This window comes from Branchiostoma belcheri, unplaced genomic scaffold (assembly GCF_001625305.1).
Source record: "Branchiostoma belcheri isolate BF01 breed outbred unplaced genomic scaffold, Haploidv18h27 scaffold36, whole genome shotgun sequence".
NCBI lineage: Eukaryota > Metazoa > Chordata > Leptocardii > Amphioxiformes > Branchiostomatidae > Branchiostoma > Branchiostoma belcheri.
Window position 1 is genome coordinate 2095374 of NW_017803976.1, and position 18648 is coordinate 2114021.

The 18648-nt window shown below is 43.4% G+C and overlaps 1 protein-coding gene across 1 annotated transcript in view; it reads right to left on the reverse strand.

Moving 5' to 3' along the window:
* The window catches only part of LOC109476132 (glutamate receptor ionotropic, NMDA 3A-like), an 83198-nt gene extending 66626 nt beyond the window's left edge, over positions 1-16572 (reverse strand). Inside the window, exon 1 of the mRNA XM_019777030.1 lies at positions 15591-16572. Within this exon, the coding sequence (XP_019632589.1) occupies positions 15591-16013 (423 nt within the window). The 5' untranslated portion in view covers positions 16014-16572. The remainder of the gene's footprint in view (positions 1-15590) is intronic.
* Positions 16573-18648: the final 2076 nt, after the last annotated feature.

Consider the following 18648-nt stretch of genomic DNA (forward strand, 5'->3'; position numbering starts at 1 on the left):
TTGATTACCGAGCTAAGCACCGCGTCGTCCCTTAACAATTCACCAGCGATCGTGAGATGATCCACAAGTGAGATGACCGTCTGGATGTGACTATGAGAATATGAGAATCGTTCATAAATTCTGGACGCGGTCAGATTTATTATGATCGATATTGTGTGGGGGTGGAAATTTAGATGGCGATATTTGAACAGTGTTTCTTCGCACTTTCAAAATACAAAATTGACCCAAGAGTGACGGGATGCATAACATGGGGTTCAAATTGGGTAACTTCTCCGATTCATACGGTGAAAATTTGCCAAGGGCAATCTTTGGATTTTAGTCATGATTTGGAATATTTTAACCACATAAAGCAAGGAAATATTACAGATTACTGCACGAAAACGTAGATTTCCAAAATGGCAGTGAATACCAGTAAAGTTGGGTAATGTGTACTTTTTTTGTTAAAACACCACTGGACTTTACAGTGGTGGTAAATAAAAGTAAAGTATGGTGATTCTAGACTTAACAATGGTTGTAAAAAAATTTACCGGACTTGAATTTTATTTACTACCATTGTAAAGCCAGATACAACATTAAAATAAACGTTACCTGAATTTACTACCTTTGGTAAATCAAACTTTGTGTTAGAAAGTACAGGAAAAATTCGGAAAGAATTGATCGGAACATCATGTGCCTTTCATTTTCCTGAGTAGTCTGACCTTTCGGAGACATCATGCGGAGAGAGAGGCATATTTGTAATTGGATTGTCATGTAACATAGTTTGACTCCTCATCAAAGCAGCGGCGGAAAGAAGCGAGCTGACAGGAGTGAGATGGAAGTAAAGACGGATAACCGCGGCGGACGGGCTGAACGCACCGCAGACTTCAATCGCCCTGCCGGGAGGTTTGATGGAAGAGGGATCCTCAGGAAGCTTCAGTGCAATCACCGGGCTGGCAGAATAGCTCACTTCATCTCACTTCGCGGGATGTATGACAACATGTAGTGGCAGCATGAGCCGCCCTGAATACATTGTAACGTTCGTCTTTTCTTTTTATATTTCAGTCCGTACCATACGTATGGATGAAATATATTGTTTCTTCTCCTTCTGCCATTTCGTTAAATATTTCTACATTTTTTGGCCAAATGACGTAGAGTGGCCAAATACCCCTAGACGTTTTTACAGGCTTTAAAAACTGTTTCATGTGTTGTTTTTTTGCCATTTTCAGTTTAAAAAAAGTACATTTTGGGATCTGGAGCGCTAATATTAAATCCGAATGCCCTGAAATTTGTTATGGAGACATGAAATATACTGTATTTGCTTCCGAGCAAATGTCGGCCTTTCTAGTACGATATAATGTATCTTTTATCATGGCAGGCAACAGCTAGATCTGTCCAATGTAGAGCGTTGCAATGCAAACTTACACTTGTTGGTACATTGATACATATCTGCTCTTTGTGGGGGTAATGTTCTTTCTGTTGATGCATGGCGTGTGGTGATATTGGGAATATTTTGCCTACAGCTGGTGGCGTTGTGTGGTGTATGTATGTAGAATGGTTTATTTCTATTCACTGAAAAAGTACAGCCCAGTTGCACGCCCGAAGGCCGAATTGTCAGGCTTGTTTACAAACAAAGTCATATCATCATACTACCTCAAATACATACTAAAATGTAAACGGTCAACTTATTTATCACACATACATACATTATTATAGTCAGCGATATCATAGATAAAATTTGAGAACACGTTAAACTCACTCTACAAATTGACAGGCAAATGGCTAAAATCGACAATAACATTGTAGGACATTAAAAATTATTCTAAAATTGACAGGCAAATGGCTAAAATCGACACAAGAATTTGTAACGAAGAGTGGAGCAATGATGTTATCAAGGACTATGAATTGTTTATCAAATATAAATATAAATATACATGTGTTACTCTAGGACTGTCTTGGGCTGTTCGGCGTTTAACAGGTCCACTAAGAACGGCAATGTGCTCTTCCTATATCCTTCCGTCCTACATTTAAACTGTGTTATCTGGTGTTTGGATCTGAGGTTTCTGCCATGAAGGCTCACACGTTTTGGGGGAAGCCAGTTAGAGAAGGTCGTTGAGTTTGATAAGGAAGTAGCAAAACTTCGTACATAGTTCCTGGCGTCTGTTGTACAGAGATACAAGTGATAACTGGTTTAATGCCATACTGTAACTAACAAAGTTTGATCCTAGAATAATCCGACAAGCTCTTTCTGTACATTCTCTATCGCACCGGACTGGGCTCTAGTGATACCAGGGTGCCATACTGGGCATGCATATTCGAGGATTGGTCGGATGAAACCACAGAAGATAAGTACCAAGTCTGTAACGTCAAGCCCATGTCTCTTAAGTACTCGCAACAAGTACAGCCTACGGCTTCCTTTTGCTGACCATCATATTAGCATGCGCGTCCCACTTAAGATTAGCCTGTACAATCACACCATGGTGTAGTGGTACATCACTGGACTATGAAACGGGGAGACCCGGGTTCGATTCCGGGTCGTACCCGAACAAGTCCGACGTTGTACCCTTGGGATAGGTACTTTACACGAATTTCCTCACTTCATGAAAACGAGTGCCTAGCTTTGGTTAGGGACGTCCCTCGGATAGGACGTTAAATGGAGGTCCCGTGTTTGGGAGAGCCACACCCCATGCACGTTAAAGAACCCACCGCACTTATCGAAAAGAGTAGGGGACCTTCCCGGTGTGAGTGGTTCAAACCTTACAGTCTTTGAATAGGTGATAGTCACCTGTTATGTCAATCCTTCCACAAATGTGGTAAATCTTCATAAATAAATAAAAGCTGGAAGCACCAGTGCTCTGGCACTCTGTTGGTATGTCCCTATGTGAATGTTATTCGTCTTCCATTGCCTAAAAAGAAGAAGTCAAACCCAGTAAAACTAGCAACATGTGTGTTGTAGAATATAGTATAATGATAGACGTAGATATAGTCTCACATAACACTGTATTTTCTTTCTTATGTTGTTTGTAACTGCAATTAGACTTTGGGAAAGTATTTGCAATAAACTTTCAATAGAAACTTTCAATACTAATAAGGAGCGAAGATGCACTTGATTTTGCATGTTTCCCCAATGTATGATGTGGTCTGCAGAGTGAAGTCATTTTCATACCAACACAAATGCTTGCAGCACACTGATGTCTATTCAACCACTTAATCAACTACGAGGCTCATTCAAAAACAGCCAAGAGTACATCTGGCACTCATTAACAGATGCTACAGATGCAGCACTCCAACACTTGCAGTCAGGCGACCGAACATGTGAGATGGAACTTAAGCATAATTGCTTGAGACTTCTGCCAAGTGAACTGTTTACTTTCGTCCTGCTTGCCATGTATGTGTTTTGACTTTTACTTTGAAGTAGTGATGTATTTCATTCCTTTTATATGTAATGTCCCCACTCAATCAAAACCATTTGTACAATAATTGAAAACTTTCAAAAGTTGTTTCAGTGACAAATAGGTGTTGCAATAGTTGGCAGTAAACTAGTAGCACATTATAGATATCATTTCTAGTTTAACAAGGTTTACATTGTCATAATTTGAAAAAAAAGTATGAATCTTGTTTTTTGCCATGCATGCCAAAAACAGTTTTGTACTACGCGGATTCCCTGTTTACAGTATACACAACGGTCAACCAAAAATCAGGCAGACAAAGTGGGTTTGGCCGAAACACAACTGTTTAATTAACATGAGCACATAAGTATACGAACTTGAACTTGGCCATAAACATGGCCTTGAACTTGGACATAACGATGGCCTTGAACTTGAACATAAACATGACATTGAACTTGGACGAGAACATGAAAATATATTGAGCTAGGCAAGTACAAATTGTAACATGTTACGGTAACAAATCAAAATGTATATATAGTAAGACCCTCAGGGAATTCCCCTCACCTCAGGTGGTGCAAAGGTTACAAAGGATAAGACATAACCGCCCGCCCACTACACTGGGCATGCACCAGAGGCAAAGGTGGGATACAAAGGGATTGTACATGATATAATACACATATATATGTATATACACCTATGCATATATAACGATGAATAGATAAAAGGAGATTGTACATGGACGTATCGAAGTCACAGCTACCTGGCTGTCAGGTGTGTATATCAACGAATAGATCAGTCGCCGCGAAGCCGGCTACCCCAACCCTAACTCGTCTTCCCCCCGGGGCCAATGTGGGGAGAAGGGAGGGGGGAGGTAGGATTTTCCCATTGCTGCAAACGGCATGAATAAGTGTTTTCTCACTTAGAATGTAGGAATTAGGAGGTTGCGTAGCCAAGCAACCTTGTCGTTTTGTAGTGCATCCTGTACAATCTCGCAGAATAACAAGCTGTCACCAATTTATTTAATTACACGCTAAGTTGTACTAAATAAAGGTTACTGGCAGACATCTGAGATATTATACAAAAAATTAAGAGGTTACTGGCAGACATCTGAGACTACAGGGAAGGAGGCAAACCGCACACGCTTCCCCGAGTTCGAAATGTCTGCCTTTGTAGCTAAACTTGATTAGACATGATTATATGAAAATGCTGAGAGGTTACTTGGTGACATCTGAGACTACAGGGAAGGAGGCAAACCGCTCACGCTTCCCCGAGTTCGAAATGTCTACCTTTGTAGCTAAAAATGATCGAACATAATTATACAAAGTACTAAGACGTTACAGGCTGACATCTGAGACAACAGGGAAGGAGGCAAACCGCACACGTTTCCCCGAGCTCGGAATGTCTACCTTTGTGCCTTAAATTAATGACACAGAATTACACAATTAGGCAGGACTAAAATTGAGCGAGAAACTATTGGCGGATGTACTTTTTAAAGGCTCCTGATGACCATCGCCCCAAGGCGCGTAGTTGGGAATCAGAGGCGCCAGACTGAGCCGCGTAGGTAGCTGCTCCTATGCGGAAGGAGTGGGTCGTGTAGGTACGGGGGTCTAATTTCGCCTGCTGTGCGCACGTGCGTAGGATGTGAGAAAAGTAGTCACCCGTGACTGGCTGGCCGCTGCGGTAGAGGAAGAGGCAACCCGCACACTTCCCTCGCAGCGTCAGGTAGTGGGTGAAGTTGGCTACGGGGCAGTAAGAACTGCCGGGCTGAGACACTATTGATAATGTAGAGGGCCGGCCTGGGACACTGTGTTTGTATGTGCGAAACGTTACAGAAAGGGAAGGGACAGGTGACGTCTGGACGCTTACATCCGTCATCTGCAGTGTGTGATTCGAAGAGCACGTGACCGTGACTTCGCTGATTCGGGCTAGTGAGTAAAAGGTGAAGAGGAACAATGATTTGTATAATTGGCGGTCATATGTTGAAGCAAGGACCGATGGTAGGGCGTCTATTAATGATCTGAGAATATCGGGTGTGATCGGCCTCCTGTTATCGGAGGGCTGAGATTTGCGTGCGGCGTGCAACAGCTTCTGGATAACAAAAGATTGGGATGGGTCAGGAATCCCTAACAATTTATGTACAAAGCTGATAGCGGATAGCTTTGAGGATATGGACGAAGCCGCAAAGCCCTCCTTATGCAGGAACCCGACAAACTGAGTGAGGAGGTCTGTTGAAATCGGCGGGGTAGCTAAGTCCTTACCGTAGATTTGCAGAGTGAATTTGCGGAAAAGCTGCCAGGCCTGACGGTAGGCACGGAGGGTGGAAGGGGCTAACGAGGAGACTAACAGGTTGGACACTGTTACATTAAGCTGTTCGGCTCCAGGTGCTTTGGGACGGGGGTCGGTCGGGGATCCATGTGGGGGAACTCCTGTCGGAATCGGTCGATCTGTAGACGGGAAAGAGTATCAGCCATTACGTTTTGTTTTCCAGGCACATGGGTGGCCCGGTAGAGAATGTTACGACGTAAGCAGATGAGCACAAATTGTCTCACTAGGGGCATTATTCTAGGGTTCTTTGATGTCTGACGGTTTATAACATACACTAACGCTTCGTTGTCAGTATGTAGGAGAATGCTACGGTTGGACCACGCTTGTCCCCAGACGTGCAAAGCCACTACAATAGGGTAGAACTCCAGTATTGTAATGTTACGAGAACTCAAAGAAGGCGGCCATGAGCCGTAAAACCAGGCTGTCCCGCAGACCGCGCCGTAGCCGAGGGATGCAGCAGCATCGGTGTATAGATGGAGAGTGGAATTTGAAACGAAGCGTTCGTCCAAGAAGAAAGATCGCCCGTTGAAATCGTTCAAGAATTTAAACCACATTCGTAGGTCCTGTCGTACGTGATGGGGTATCGGGATGATACTGTGGGGCGTGGTTTGGGATTTGGTAACGTCAATGAGACGTCGTAGAAAAGCTCGGCCTGGCGGAACGACCTGACATACGTGATTAAGTAGGCCCACCAAAGACTGTACTTGTTTAAGGGTGGCGCTGCGCATTTGCAAGAAGGAATGTAACTGATCCCGGCATTTTGAGAGTTTGTCGGGCGGGAGTCTAGCCTCCATTGCCACCGTGTCCAACTCTATTCCGAGGAAGGACATTGTTGTGTCGGGAGAGAAAGTTTTCTCCTCCGCGAGAGGGACGCCTACGTTTTGGCACATGTCAGAAAATGCGGTGAGATCGCGGTGGCACTGCCGAGATGTTTTTGCTGCGAACAGGAAATCGTCTAATATATGTGTTGGGAACCGGATGTGTAATTTGTTACGCGCAATCCACTCTAGGGCGGAGCTGAAACTCTCGAAAATGGCACATGACATAGAACTGCCCATCGGAAGGCATTTGTCATAGTAAAAGTTTCCGTTCCAATAGAACCCTAAGAGATGGTAGTCATTCGGATGTATGGGGATCAGACGGAAGGCTGACTCGATATCAGTTTTAGCTAGATAGCAACCTGTGCCTAAGGATTTTATATGGCCGATGGCAGTGTCAATAGTCGCGTACGTTACGGAGGACAGTTCTGGGGGAATCCCGTCATTAACAGAAGACCCCTTGGGGTGAGAAAGATCATGTATTAAGCGGAATTTCCCGGGAACCTTTTTGGGTACCGCATATAGCGGTGATAGAAATAGGTTGGGAAGGGGAGGCGAAGAAAAGGGCCCGGCAACCCGCTCAGACTCCAATTCTTGCCGAAGTTTGTCTCGAATAATGTGAAAATGGCAGCTGTTTGGCTGTGGGGGAAAAACTAAAGGGCGAGTCCGGGGGCCAAAGTACTCTAGCGGGAAGCCGAATGTAAAACCGTCGATTAAGTATTGGTTGTCCTGCTGTGGGTAGCCTACAAGGTAGCGGGATAGGGAACTAACGTTTACGGGGGTTGGCAACCGTTTGGGCGTTTTTCTTGTCGCACTGAGTGGCTTTGTGTGCGCCATTGCAGATGTAGCATGAGTGATCGTAGTGGCATGCGGCTTTGAAGCACTGGTCGTCGGGCCTGTGGAAACGAAAACAGTACCCGTTTGGGATTTCTCTGAGCCCGTTCTGGGGGGCACCGCCACGCCGGGTCGAGGTGCTACTAGTTTGGGAAGCCGTGACCGGGTTTACAGGGGACGGGACCGTTAGAGCATCTACGTACAGTTGTAGGTGGGGGGCGTTCCACGGTGTATCGGGTGATCTTTCCTTGTGGTGACGGAACTGCTCGTCATACCACAGCCACCGTGCTCTGCGGGATGCTAAATCGCGGATGATATGTAGATAAGATACGAGGTGCGGGCTCTGGTCGGGGTGCCGTTGAATGTAAATAAACTGGAAGACCAGGAACGCGGACGTCCACTGGTCAATGGAGAGGTCGCGCTTGTTATCTCGGGCGGAGGGACGGTTCGCGATGGTCAGGGTGGGGGTCAAGCTTTCGGTCAGGGACACGGTATACTGTGGGTCAGAACGGAAGTTTGGCAGCAGTTGCCTGAACTCTACATATTTGTGGCCCCAGATGCTATCTTTTATGCGGGTAGGGATACCATTGTCCAAAGGGACATGGATTCCTGACTGGGTGTTACTGTTAGGAAGGCCAAGCGTTGGGGGGATGATCTCAGAGCGTGCATCTTTTTCTGTTGTCTTAGGAACACTCACATTACCCTTGTCAGTACCGTTAACCTTATCAACATTGCTCTCAATAGAATCAATATCAATCACATTAACATTCCTACCCAAGATAGCATTAGCTAAGCTGTTCGTAGGCTGTGTCTGCTGCGAATCCAGGTTGGCAGGTGGCAGGGCCGGGTTCTGGAGTCCAGATGTTGAGGAGCTTCCCGGCGATTGCGGGGCAAGCGTTGCAAGGCTCTTAGCAAGCTGTTCGGTTACAGAAGTCAGCGCCTGCACCTGCTGCTGCAGAGTTTTGATGTCTCCTGTGTTGTCGGTAGGGTCCTTGGAGTCTTTGCGCGACTTCTTGGGGTCTTTGGGCGGGTTCTTGGGGTCTCTGGGCGGGTCTTCAGGGTCCTTGGGCGTGTTCTGCCGTTTCCTCTTACGGGAGAGCCGTGTGTTCGGCATGACTAGGGCTCAAGAAAAAACAGCAATCAGTAACTTAAGATACAAATATCTGGAATAAGTTGTGTTCCGTATCCCAGACCCACTAACACAAATGCTCAAATGATTTAAAACAATGCATCGGGGTTTATTGCCACATACGATGCCAAAATAATATAAACAGTGCATCGGGGTTTATTACCCCACACGATGCCAAAAAATATAAACAGTGCATCGGGGTTTATTACCCCACACGATGCCAAAATAATATAAACAGTGCATCGGGGTTTATTACCCCACACGATGCCAAAATAATGTAAACTGTGACTACGGTGTCGTAGCATAGAAGTACTAGGGAGGAAGTGGGTGGGTTGAAATCGCGTGGAAAGAGTAAAATTTGTAAACAGCCGTGTGGCGAGGGTTTCGCGGCTGAAGTGGGCTGAGTAAGATGAGAGGGGACGCTATCTTGGCCCAAGCGTCCCACGTCGCCTGGACCAATCGGATCGCACTGCGTTTGACAGTGCGTCTGGCACATCTGGTTTTTGTTTTAAGAAGATTTCTCAGAAATCCGCTCCGTAGAAAACTACATTTTGCCATGCATGCCAAAAACAGTTTTGTACTACGCGGATTCCCTGTTTACAGTATACACAACGGTCAACCAAAAATCAGGCAGACAAAGTGGGTTTGGCCGAAACACAACTGTTTAATTAACATGAGCACATAAGTATACGAACTTGAACTTGGCCATAAACATGGCCTTGAACTTGGACATAACGATGGCCTTGAACTTGAACATAAACATGACATTGAACTTGGACGAGAACATGAAAATATATTGAGCTAGGCAAGTACAAATTGTAACATGTTACGGTAACAAATCAAAATGTATATATAGTAAGACCCTCAGGGAATTCCCCTCACCTCAGGTGGTGCAAAGGTTACAAAGGATAAGACATAACCGCCATAGGCTCACTTAAAGCTGTGAGCCAAACCAGCGCACCACACGAAAGCGAAATGCGAGAGAGGGAAATGAGATCGAATAGGAACAATATTATATAATAAAATTTGCTCAACTGCAACTATATTAAAGATGTGTACAGTTAGCGAGTCGGCATATGGGGCAAGATGGCCCAACGTACACTCTTATAGTACCGAAGCTGGCCGAAATCGGACAGATGCAGCCCGTCGGCGACAAAGTAATTCGGGTTCTTCTGCCACAACTTGCAATGCCGCCATGTGGTGGCTTTTGGGATCGAGTCAATGAGGGGACAAAGTGTCTCCCGGAATTCTTGGAGGCGATCATGGAAGTTAGGCATGTATGGAGGTAGTTTGGACCGCCAGATCGGTTCCCCGACGATAACTGCATGTACTGACGGAATTTCTGTAATAGTGCTCGTCAGAGACGCCAGATCGTGTGCTATCCTACTAGGGGAGAGGTAAGACCTACATAGATCATTGTGACCTAGTTCCAGATATACTATGTTGGGGCGGCTGTCTCTGAGGATGGGGAGAATGTTAGATCTATAGCGAGGTATCGTACAACCGGGGAGACCGTTAAACTGTATGTCTACATCAGATAGCCAGAAATCGGGAGACACGGCCCTCCCGCTAGCCGTGGAAGTGCGTTTTCTAACAAACGAACGGAGGCGCGTTACAAAGGAATGTCCAGAAATTGAGATACGGGTAGGGGTGGGATCCATGAGAGTTGGACTCACCAGACTTCCTCGGGGCGGGGAGCTGTGTACGGAGCTGTGCCTGTGTCCTGGGCCAGCGGGCGGGTGTAGAAGAACTCCGACTCCAACGAGAGAATTCACGGCGGATTTGTTGGTCCAACAAAACCAAACGAAGTTTTGCAGTCCTGACTCCCGCTCAGTTCAACAAGAAGTTTCTTCGTCCGCTCGGTACCGACCGAAAATCCAAGTGGAAATGCTTAAGAAGGAAACAGCAAACGAAGTTTTGCAGTCCTGACAGTTCAACAAGTTCAACGAGAAGTTTCTCCGTCCGCTCGATACCGACCGGAAATCCAAGTGGAATCGCTTGAGAAGGAAATCGCTTGAAGTTTCTCCGTCCGCTCGATACTGACCGAAAATCCAAGTGGAAATGCTTAAGAAGGAAACAGCGAACAAAGTTTTTTAGTCCTGACAGTTCAACAAGTTCAACAAGAAGGAAACAGCGAACAAAGTTTTGCAGTCCTGACAGTTCAACAAGTTCAACAAGAAGTTTCTCCGTCCGCTCGATACCGACAAACAGTTATACCGAAATCGCGTGGAAAGAGTAAAATTTGTAAACAGCCGTGTGGCGAGGGTTTCGCGGCTGAAGTGGGCTGAGTAAGATGAGAGGGGACGCTATCTTGGCCCAAGCGTCCCACGTCGCCTGGACCAATCGGATCGCACTGCGTTTGACAGTGCGTCTGGCACATCTGGTTTTTGTTTTAAGAAGATTTCTCAGAAATCCGCTCCGTAGAAAACTACATTTTTGGGCGACCTTTTTTTTTTGCTCAACCGCAAATAGATTTGGAGTCTGCGGAGGATGTCATCCATAAAATTTACTTGCTGTGGCCTTATTTTTTAACTTCGTTTGCTTCACCCTATTTTTTAACAGCCAATTTTTTATGTACATCCATTATAGGACGCTTTTGATTCTTTCTCTATTCCACATAACGATTTAGTTGCAATATTGACCAGTATTACAATGGCATCATTTTTATTTTAAATTTTAGATATTCACAATTTCTAAGGTTACATGATTTTGCACAAGTATAATGCATTTTTCTGTTGTTTTAAAGTCAAGGTTTTTTTATACTGTTCACATGCTCTAGCATGTGCCGGTATCCAATTATTTAATAACCAACTCGTTATGTTTTATGATATTAGATAGCGCCTTATGGAGTTGGCGGGATATTATGGGCTTAATAGAATGATAAGATTATACCCCGGCCCGGTGTGCGATAGTGATACTATTGTGATAACGAGACAAGAAAAATGTCATAACAGTTGTACAATGCCAGCCACAACGTTCCGAAAATCTACCCAGGCAGTGTGGAAATAAGTCACTTGGTAGCGTGGTCCCCATTCTTACTCAATCATTGCTACTACACGAAATCCCATCTTAAACCCTCCTTAAAGTATATGTGTATACGTGAATTAGTATTTCATACTTAAGGCATTTAAAACAAGCCCTAAGATTAGTCCTATATTTTCTGGGTGGTACCCTAAAAACCCTTAACCTAGGTCCCTCCAGTAACCGTTTTTCGTTAGAATTTTGGGTATTTTTGCTTCATTGCTCCTCAATATACATTGAGACAGTGTTGTTTCAACTTAGTATGTAGATAAATGACTAGAATATTGACTTATATTTCATATATTTCAAGCCCTAAAGCTGCATTGGATGCTTCTAAACCCACCTTAAAGTATACGTAAAGGTTATTTTCAATCTTTTGAACATTTACGCGTGCTTTAATCAATGCTTAAAGAGTGGAATTCTTGTACTGATCCTATGCCGTGTTCGTGAGGGCAGGGGAAGGGTACAGGCGACTTTTATTTCGTCTCCATGGTGCATCGATCGACGCGTCGGGCAGAAGATTCGCCTTTCCTCCGCCAAATCAGTCCGCGGCGCCCGCACGGAGGGGAATACACCGGCCAATTTTGCCGGGAACGAGCCGGTATACTCCATTGTGGAGACCCCCGTTATTACAAGCATGACGGCGTCTAATGTTCAACCAGTCGGCACAGAATACTAAACGGCTCCGACAGGAAACACTGAACAGCCCCGCGTTAATGTTTCCTGCAGGCACGGGCCCATTAGTAGTTTTAAGATCATGTAACATGGATGATGTATAGACAAGGAGAAATTCGAACACTTGGGAGTCAATGGCGCAGAGCTGAAGAAACACACTGTCGGCTTGTGTCAGATGCGCCATGCGCCAGTCAATAGTGAAGAAAAAAACATGGAAAGGAAGAACGCCAGACAACATGAGAAAAAAAAACAATGACAGGGAATAGAAGACCCCCCCCAAAAAAAAACAGAATGGAAGAACGCCAGACAACATGTGAACAAAACAATGATAGGGAATAGAAGACCCAAAAAAACACAGAAAGGAAGAACGCCTTAGAACATGTGAACAGAAAAAAATGACATTGAATAGAAGACCCTAAACACGGAAAGGAAGAACGGCAAAGAACATGTGAATAAAAAAAAAATGACAAGGAATAGAAGACCCAAAACACGGAAAGGAAGAAGACCAAAGAACATGTGAACAAAAAAAATGACAAGGAATTATAGAAGACCCCAAAAACACGGAAAGGAAGAAGGAAAGTCAACATGAGAACCAAAAAAAATCACAGGGAATAGAAGAGCAAAAATAAAACACAGAATGGAAGAATTGAAAAATGAAATTTGCAGTATCACTTTTCGACAATGAAAAAGAACACATAATATCTTTTCTACCAAAAGACAACAAATATTCGGTAAATGTAAATAGAAGCATATTCTGTTTAAATCTTTGGAATTACTTACTTTAGTAGAAAGCAAAGGAAAGCGACATCTATTTTTCTTTGCTAAGTAGAAGATTTTTAAAAAAAGTTGTGGAGCGGACTGAAAACATTAAACAGGCCACAGCAAGTCAATTTTATGGATGACATCCTCCGCAGACTCCAAATCTAATGCGATAGGGCGAAAAAAAAACAAGGCGGGCAAAACAAGATTCCTACATTTGCAAATTTTGACATCATAAACCTTGTTAAACAAGAAATGATACGTATATTGTGATAAGTTTACTGCCAACTATTACAACATCTATTCCTAACTGAAACACCTTTGAAAAATAAAAGTTTTCAATCATTGTACAAATGGATTTGATTCAGTGGGGAACATCACATATACACAGCCACCATCACATATATAAAAAGGAATGAAATGCATCACTGCATCAAAGTAAAAGGCCAAACAATAAATCAGAACCTTGTCTTATCCCCTCTCTTCATATTTATCTGCAAACGTTCCGGCATGGCAACAGACATCTTTGCCAATTTTCGGCATGTTAACCACTGTCAGAGGGCAGCAATTTTTTTTCTAAAATCAGGCACGCGCTGATGTCATCCATAAAAATGACTTGCTGTGGCCTCACTGCTAACATATTTGCCTGCCGTGCAAAGCTCCCCACTCCACAATATACGCCTACACTGTAGCCCATCTTGTAGTTCTATTAGCTACATGCTGCTTTTTGATGTCCGTTCGCGGGTCATTGACTTAGCCCTTTTCAAAAGGTTATGGTGAGTAGAAAGGTGAAGGTAACAAAGGCAGGTACCATATGTTTGCTAAAAAGATTTAGTACTGCGTATGTGAAGATATAGTTAGAGAACATGAAGTTATACACGTCTGGGCATTAAAATGTTTTTGACAAATGTGTACCGTGTCAAAACATGGTTGCAACAAGTCCGATATTTTTCACGATGTAAAAAACGTATTTTTATCATAATCTATATCTAAAAAACATGACATGTGTTTCTTAGAGAATATGATTTATAACGTTGGAATTATGATTAATGTTTATCTTTGATTTTAATGCTTATCTTTGATTTTAATGTTTAGCTTTGATTTTAAACAATTGTTTTCTGTGCTTATCGCTTAATGCTACGTTAAGTCTTACCTAGTGGAGCTTTTTAGCAATGTACTGTGCATCATACATCATTTCAGCTGATAATGGCTGCTACTGTTTTTGTACGATGTGTACTTGTATTTTGTATTGAAAAAAAACCATTCATTTATTAATTAATTAAGCGTACATAAAGGTGAATTCTTTTGCTGTAGTTAATGTTTAATAAATATAAGCATATTTTATCCGTGCTTAAAGATTGAAATTCATGTAGTGAAATTATTCGCTGGAAGACTTCGGGAGGCATAGAAGCCCCCCGAGATACAGTAAAACACAATAAAAAACGTTACTACGGCCCAGGTATAGTATAACATTATTGTTTCTATCGTCGGTGAAATTTAGACATCCAGGTAATAAGATACGCTAAAAACAGTTACTCAAGCAACTCCAAAATCATATCCAGTTGCTTGAATAATTGTTTTTGGTGTATTATTGCATCTTTCATTACGAAATTGTGTTCTTGCTTGCAGTGTCGTTCAGGAAAAAAAAATATGCCTCCAAATTTTTATTCTACATATATTTACGTGGCAGTGTGTTTTTTTTATATGAATGTTTTTTTTTTTGCAATTTGACACAAAACTAAAAAAACATTGCAGCCTAACAATATAATGTAAAAGAAAGGCTGAATTACGCAGTTTTAGGGGTCACACAATTGTACTAAATATCATTGATATTGACAAACATAACATTTTAGATGATCATATAACCTGCTATAATCCTAAACCCCTACGCAACAACCGCGAAGCTGAAAATGGCACGTGCTTAGGCATAACAATATTCGCAAACGGACATGGATGGGCCTTCCTCGTTCCAACAAAACGCCTTTTTGATTCGTCCTTTAGCGGTAATCCTTCAGTATCGATCCCGCTTTATTACAATGATGTTTTCCCGTTCAAGCGACCGTATCAACATCTTCAAAGCCGGTTGTCGGTACTTTTGCTCACGCTTGACGCTAAAAACATGTTTTTTTAAAACAATTCGCTCAATACTCATAATTGGCAACCTCATAAAGATGAAATTAGCAAGAGTTCTTATAACGTATTCTCCGCACATTTAGATGATAATTTGTCCTGATCAAGCGATGCACTTTTAACCTGGAATTCATCAAAATCCCAGAAGGTGTTCGATCTAATGAAAGCAATATGTAAATGGAGAAACCTTGTTGGATTAAGGAATAGTAGATCTTGTGACATCTTCTATTTACGAGCAAAATAAATACATAATGACATTACTGATTTCCTATACCAACTACTAAAAACCGGTCATTTGAGCATGTACATACATCTCATGAAGTTGTGGCAATGTTCACGTTGTTTTAATTCATTCTTGCACCACAGGCTAAAATGACATTACATTGCTGCTACGATTAATTGCGATCTGGCCTGTTCATATACACTATCCCTGTGGGTATAAATGACTGTAGGGAAATATCATTGGAAGGTAAACAAAATAGGTAGGGTGCAGCCTATCTAACGTACGTTAATAATGTGAGGAAAGGCTCTTACCTTTTGGGGCGAAGAAAGGTATTTCAGGCTGATTCCTACCACAGGTATGCCAAGATGGGCGCCGTAGAGGGACAGGATCTGGAATGTCCTGGCTTCCCCCACCACCAGTAGAGCAGCTATGTTCGTCCCGGCTAAAGACTCGCACGTTTCATTCAGCATCTCCTGCGGGTTGTTACCGGGAGTTACCGTCAGAGGGTTGACGCTGATGTTCGGGTAGTCGTTCTTGTAGTCCTCGATGGCGCGCTCCATGGTCAGCCGGAACTCCGAGACGTTCTCTTGCGGAAACACGGCGCCGAGAGTCAGCATGCTCTCGTCGGGGGGCGACTCCTGCGCGAAGGTAGAGATGCTGACCGCCATGGCTAAGGCTGTCACCCACCACACGACACACCGCGACCAACACAGGTGTTCCCGTAAGGCAGACATGGCTTGTGACGTGAACAACACGGGTACGTCCCGCCAACAATAGTCCCCGGTATTATTCTCCCTGCGTCCTCGCCGGCTGCACTAGTGGATCGATGTTTCTTTAATTTTCTTACAGAGAAACGCTCTGCATGGCAAAACGGCTTCTTTGGAGGAGGCGAAGGATGGGGGGAGAGTGTTTTCGGATCTTACGTCACACCGTCTCTCCGTTCACGACTACTTCCCTCTCGGCAACATTCCATTTCTCATGGCTGAATCCACGCGGGTGAAAATCGCCTGTCTCCCCGCGTACGCCGCAGGTGTTATCCGCACACAGCCACGCAGCCCGACACCAGTTGAAACGTCATAGCTAGCTAGCGGAACGAAGTACGGCTTGGTAATAAGGACACGGCTCCGCACGTACCTCCTCTCCCCACGCAGGTACTGAACAAGGAAACCGGGTCACACTTCGCCCGGCGCCCGCCCGCACCATCCGCGAGCTCCGCTCATCGCCGGCCCACCTGTCCACGGTCCAGGTGAAGGGATATCCATCCACACAGCGGCTCGCCAATCTTCCCCCTCATGACGTAAGGACTGGTCTTCTCCCGACCGGTCAGCTGACTGACCACAAACGATTTTTTTCTGAGCACGAAGGCGTCTTGTTCACGTGATCGGCACTGAAGAAGGCATCTGAAAGGCTGGTTCAATGCGAGTGGGAAGCCTGCGCAGACGTAACCACATGCACAGCCTACTTTGTCCCAGAATGGATCGTCCCGGTACATAAAATTAAACCCCCACGGACTCCCCCGCTTTGTATGGACTACACTGATCAAGCGACACACAATAAAAACGCTGTAAAACCTTCTAAAAACGGCGTTTGCTGAATATACATTAAGAACACGCATATATCACTGCGGGATGCTGAGTGTATATACAGGGTAGGGCTTAAAACGGAATGGCAGCTTGTAATGACAGTTTGAGCGATGTCCAAATAAGTTTTATGGTGAAATTTTACGGCATAAGGCCACAGCAAGTAAATTATATGGATGACATCCTCCGCAGACTCCAAATCTAATGCGAGCGGGCAAAAAAAAACAAGGCGGGCCGAAAAAAACAAGGCTCCTACAATTTGAAATTTTGACTCAATCATTGTACAAATGGTTTTGATTCAGTAGGAACATCACATATACACAGCCAGTATCACATGTCACTGCATCAAAGTACGAAACGAAACATTAAATCAGAGACTTTTCTTGTCTCTTCTCTTCATAGTTATCTGCCATCCACCTTCCGGCATGGCAACAGACATGTTTTCCCATTTTCGGCATGTTGACCACTGTCAGAAGGCAACAAAATTTCTTGTTTTTTTTTTTTTCAAATCAGGCGAAAACTAATGCGCGCGCTGATGTCATCCATAAAATTTACTTGCTGTGGCCTAACATAAATCTTAAATCTAGCCATTTCAGTGACTACGTAAGGATCGTGGGTGGTTGAATTTTTCTGGCCGCGTAGAGAGAGTACCGTCGAACAGAGAGGTCAACGTAAGTTTAGGAAATGATCAAATACGGGATTTTATGACATGAAAATTCAATTTCCCGTGGGAGGATAATACCAGGGATATAGGGCTTACGAATATGTGTCACCAATCACAGAATTACTGATATTGATATCTGAATTATTACGGTCACGTACTATTAGTTTGTCTAAATCTGTTGGCCAATGTTTTTAAATAGTTTAAAAAAAAGAACTAAAATCAACTTAAAATTATTACTAAGGCCATGTTGATTTGATTATATGGATGACATCCGCGCGCGCATGAATTTTCGGCCGTTTCCTAAAAAAAAAAAGTTTTCAACCATACTGTAAATCGTGCAAAACAGTTGCTAAATGAGCAGAAATATACCATAAGTTGCAAGGAAAACATTTAGAAACGATACCAATGTCGTAGAATGCCAAAATCAAAGGAAAAAGACAAAAATGTAAAGAAATGAATTCGAAGAGTAGATTATTCGCCATAACATATTCTGTGCCATTTGTTCAACCTTCATGACCACGTAGATTTCATAGTGAAAGCAACTTTTTTTTTTGCAAAACTTTTTTTTTATTCGCACGCGCGCATCAGTTTTGGGGTTCCCAGAGGATGTCATCCATATAATCAAATCAACATGGCCTAAGTAAAGAGTCAAGAGAAAATGTCATGCTGACAGTTTCTTCCCCAGAACCACTTCACTGTGGAACAAGCTTCCCCGTGAATGTTTCACCGCTAATTACAACCTCCAACGGTTTAAATCAAGGGTGAACAAATATCTGACCACGCAGTCATCACTGTAACCCAAAACATGTAAGTGGCTCTCACGAGCCTTGTTTTGAGGTGAATCTGAAGTAAGTAAAAATAAAAAAAATAAAAAACTTACGTTGCTTTTAAAGCGACTGCTTTGGTATGGTGAAATACTTAACGCAATGGGTCCTCAAGGGAAAAATATATAATCTCCAACTTCAGAATACAGAGTACTAACAAGTCATTTGCATCCCCGGATAGTGTCATTTACATTCAAGAACGGCCATGTAGATGTGATTATGTGGATGACATCCGCGCGCGCATGAATTTTCGGCCGTCTCCAAAAAAAAAAAAGTTTTCAACCATACTGTAAATCGTACA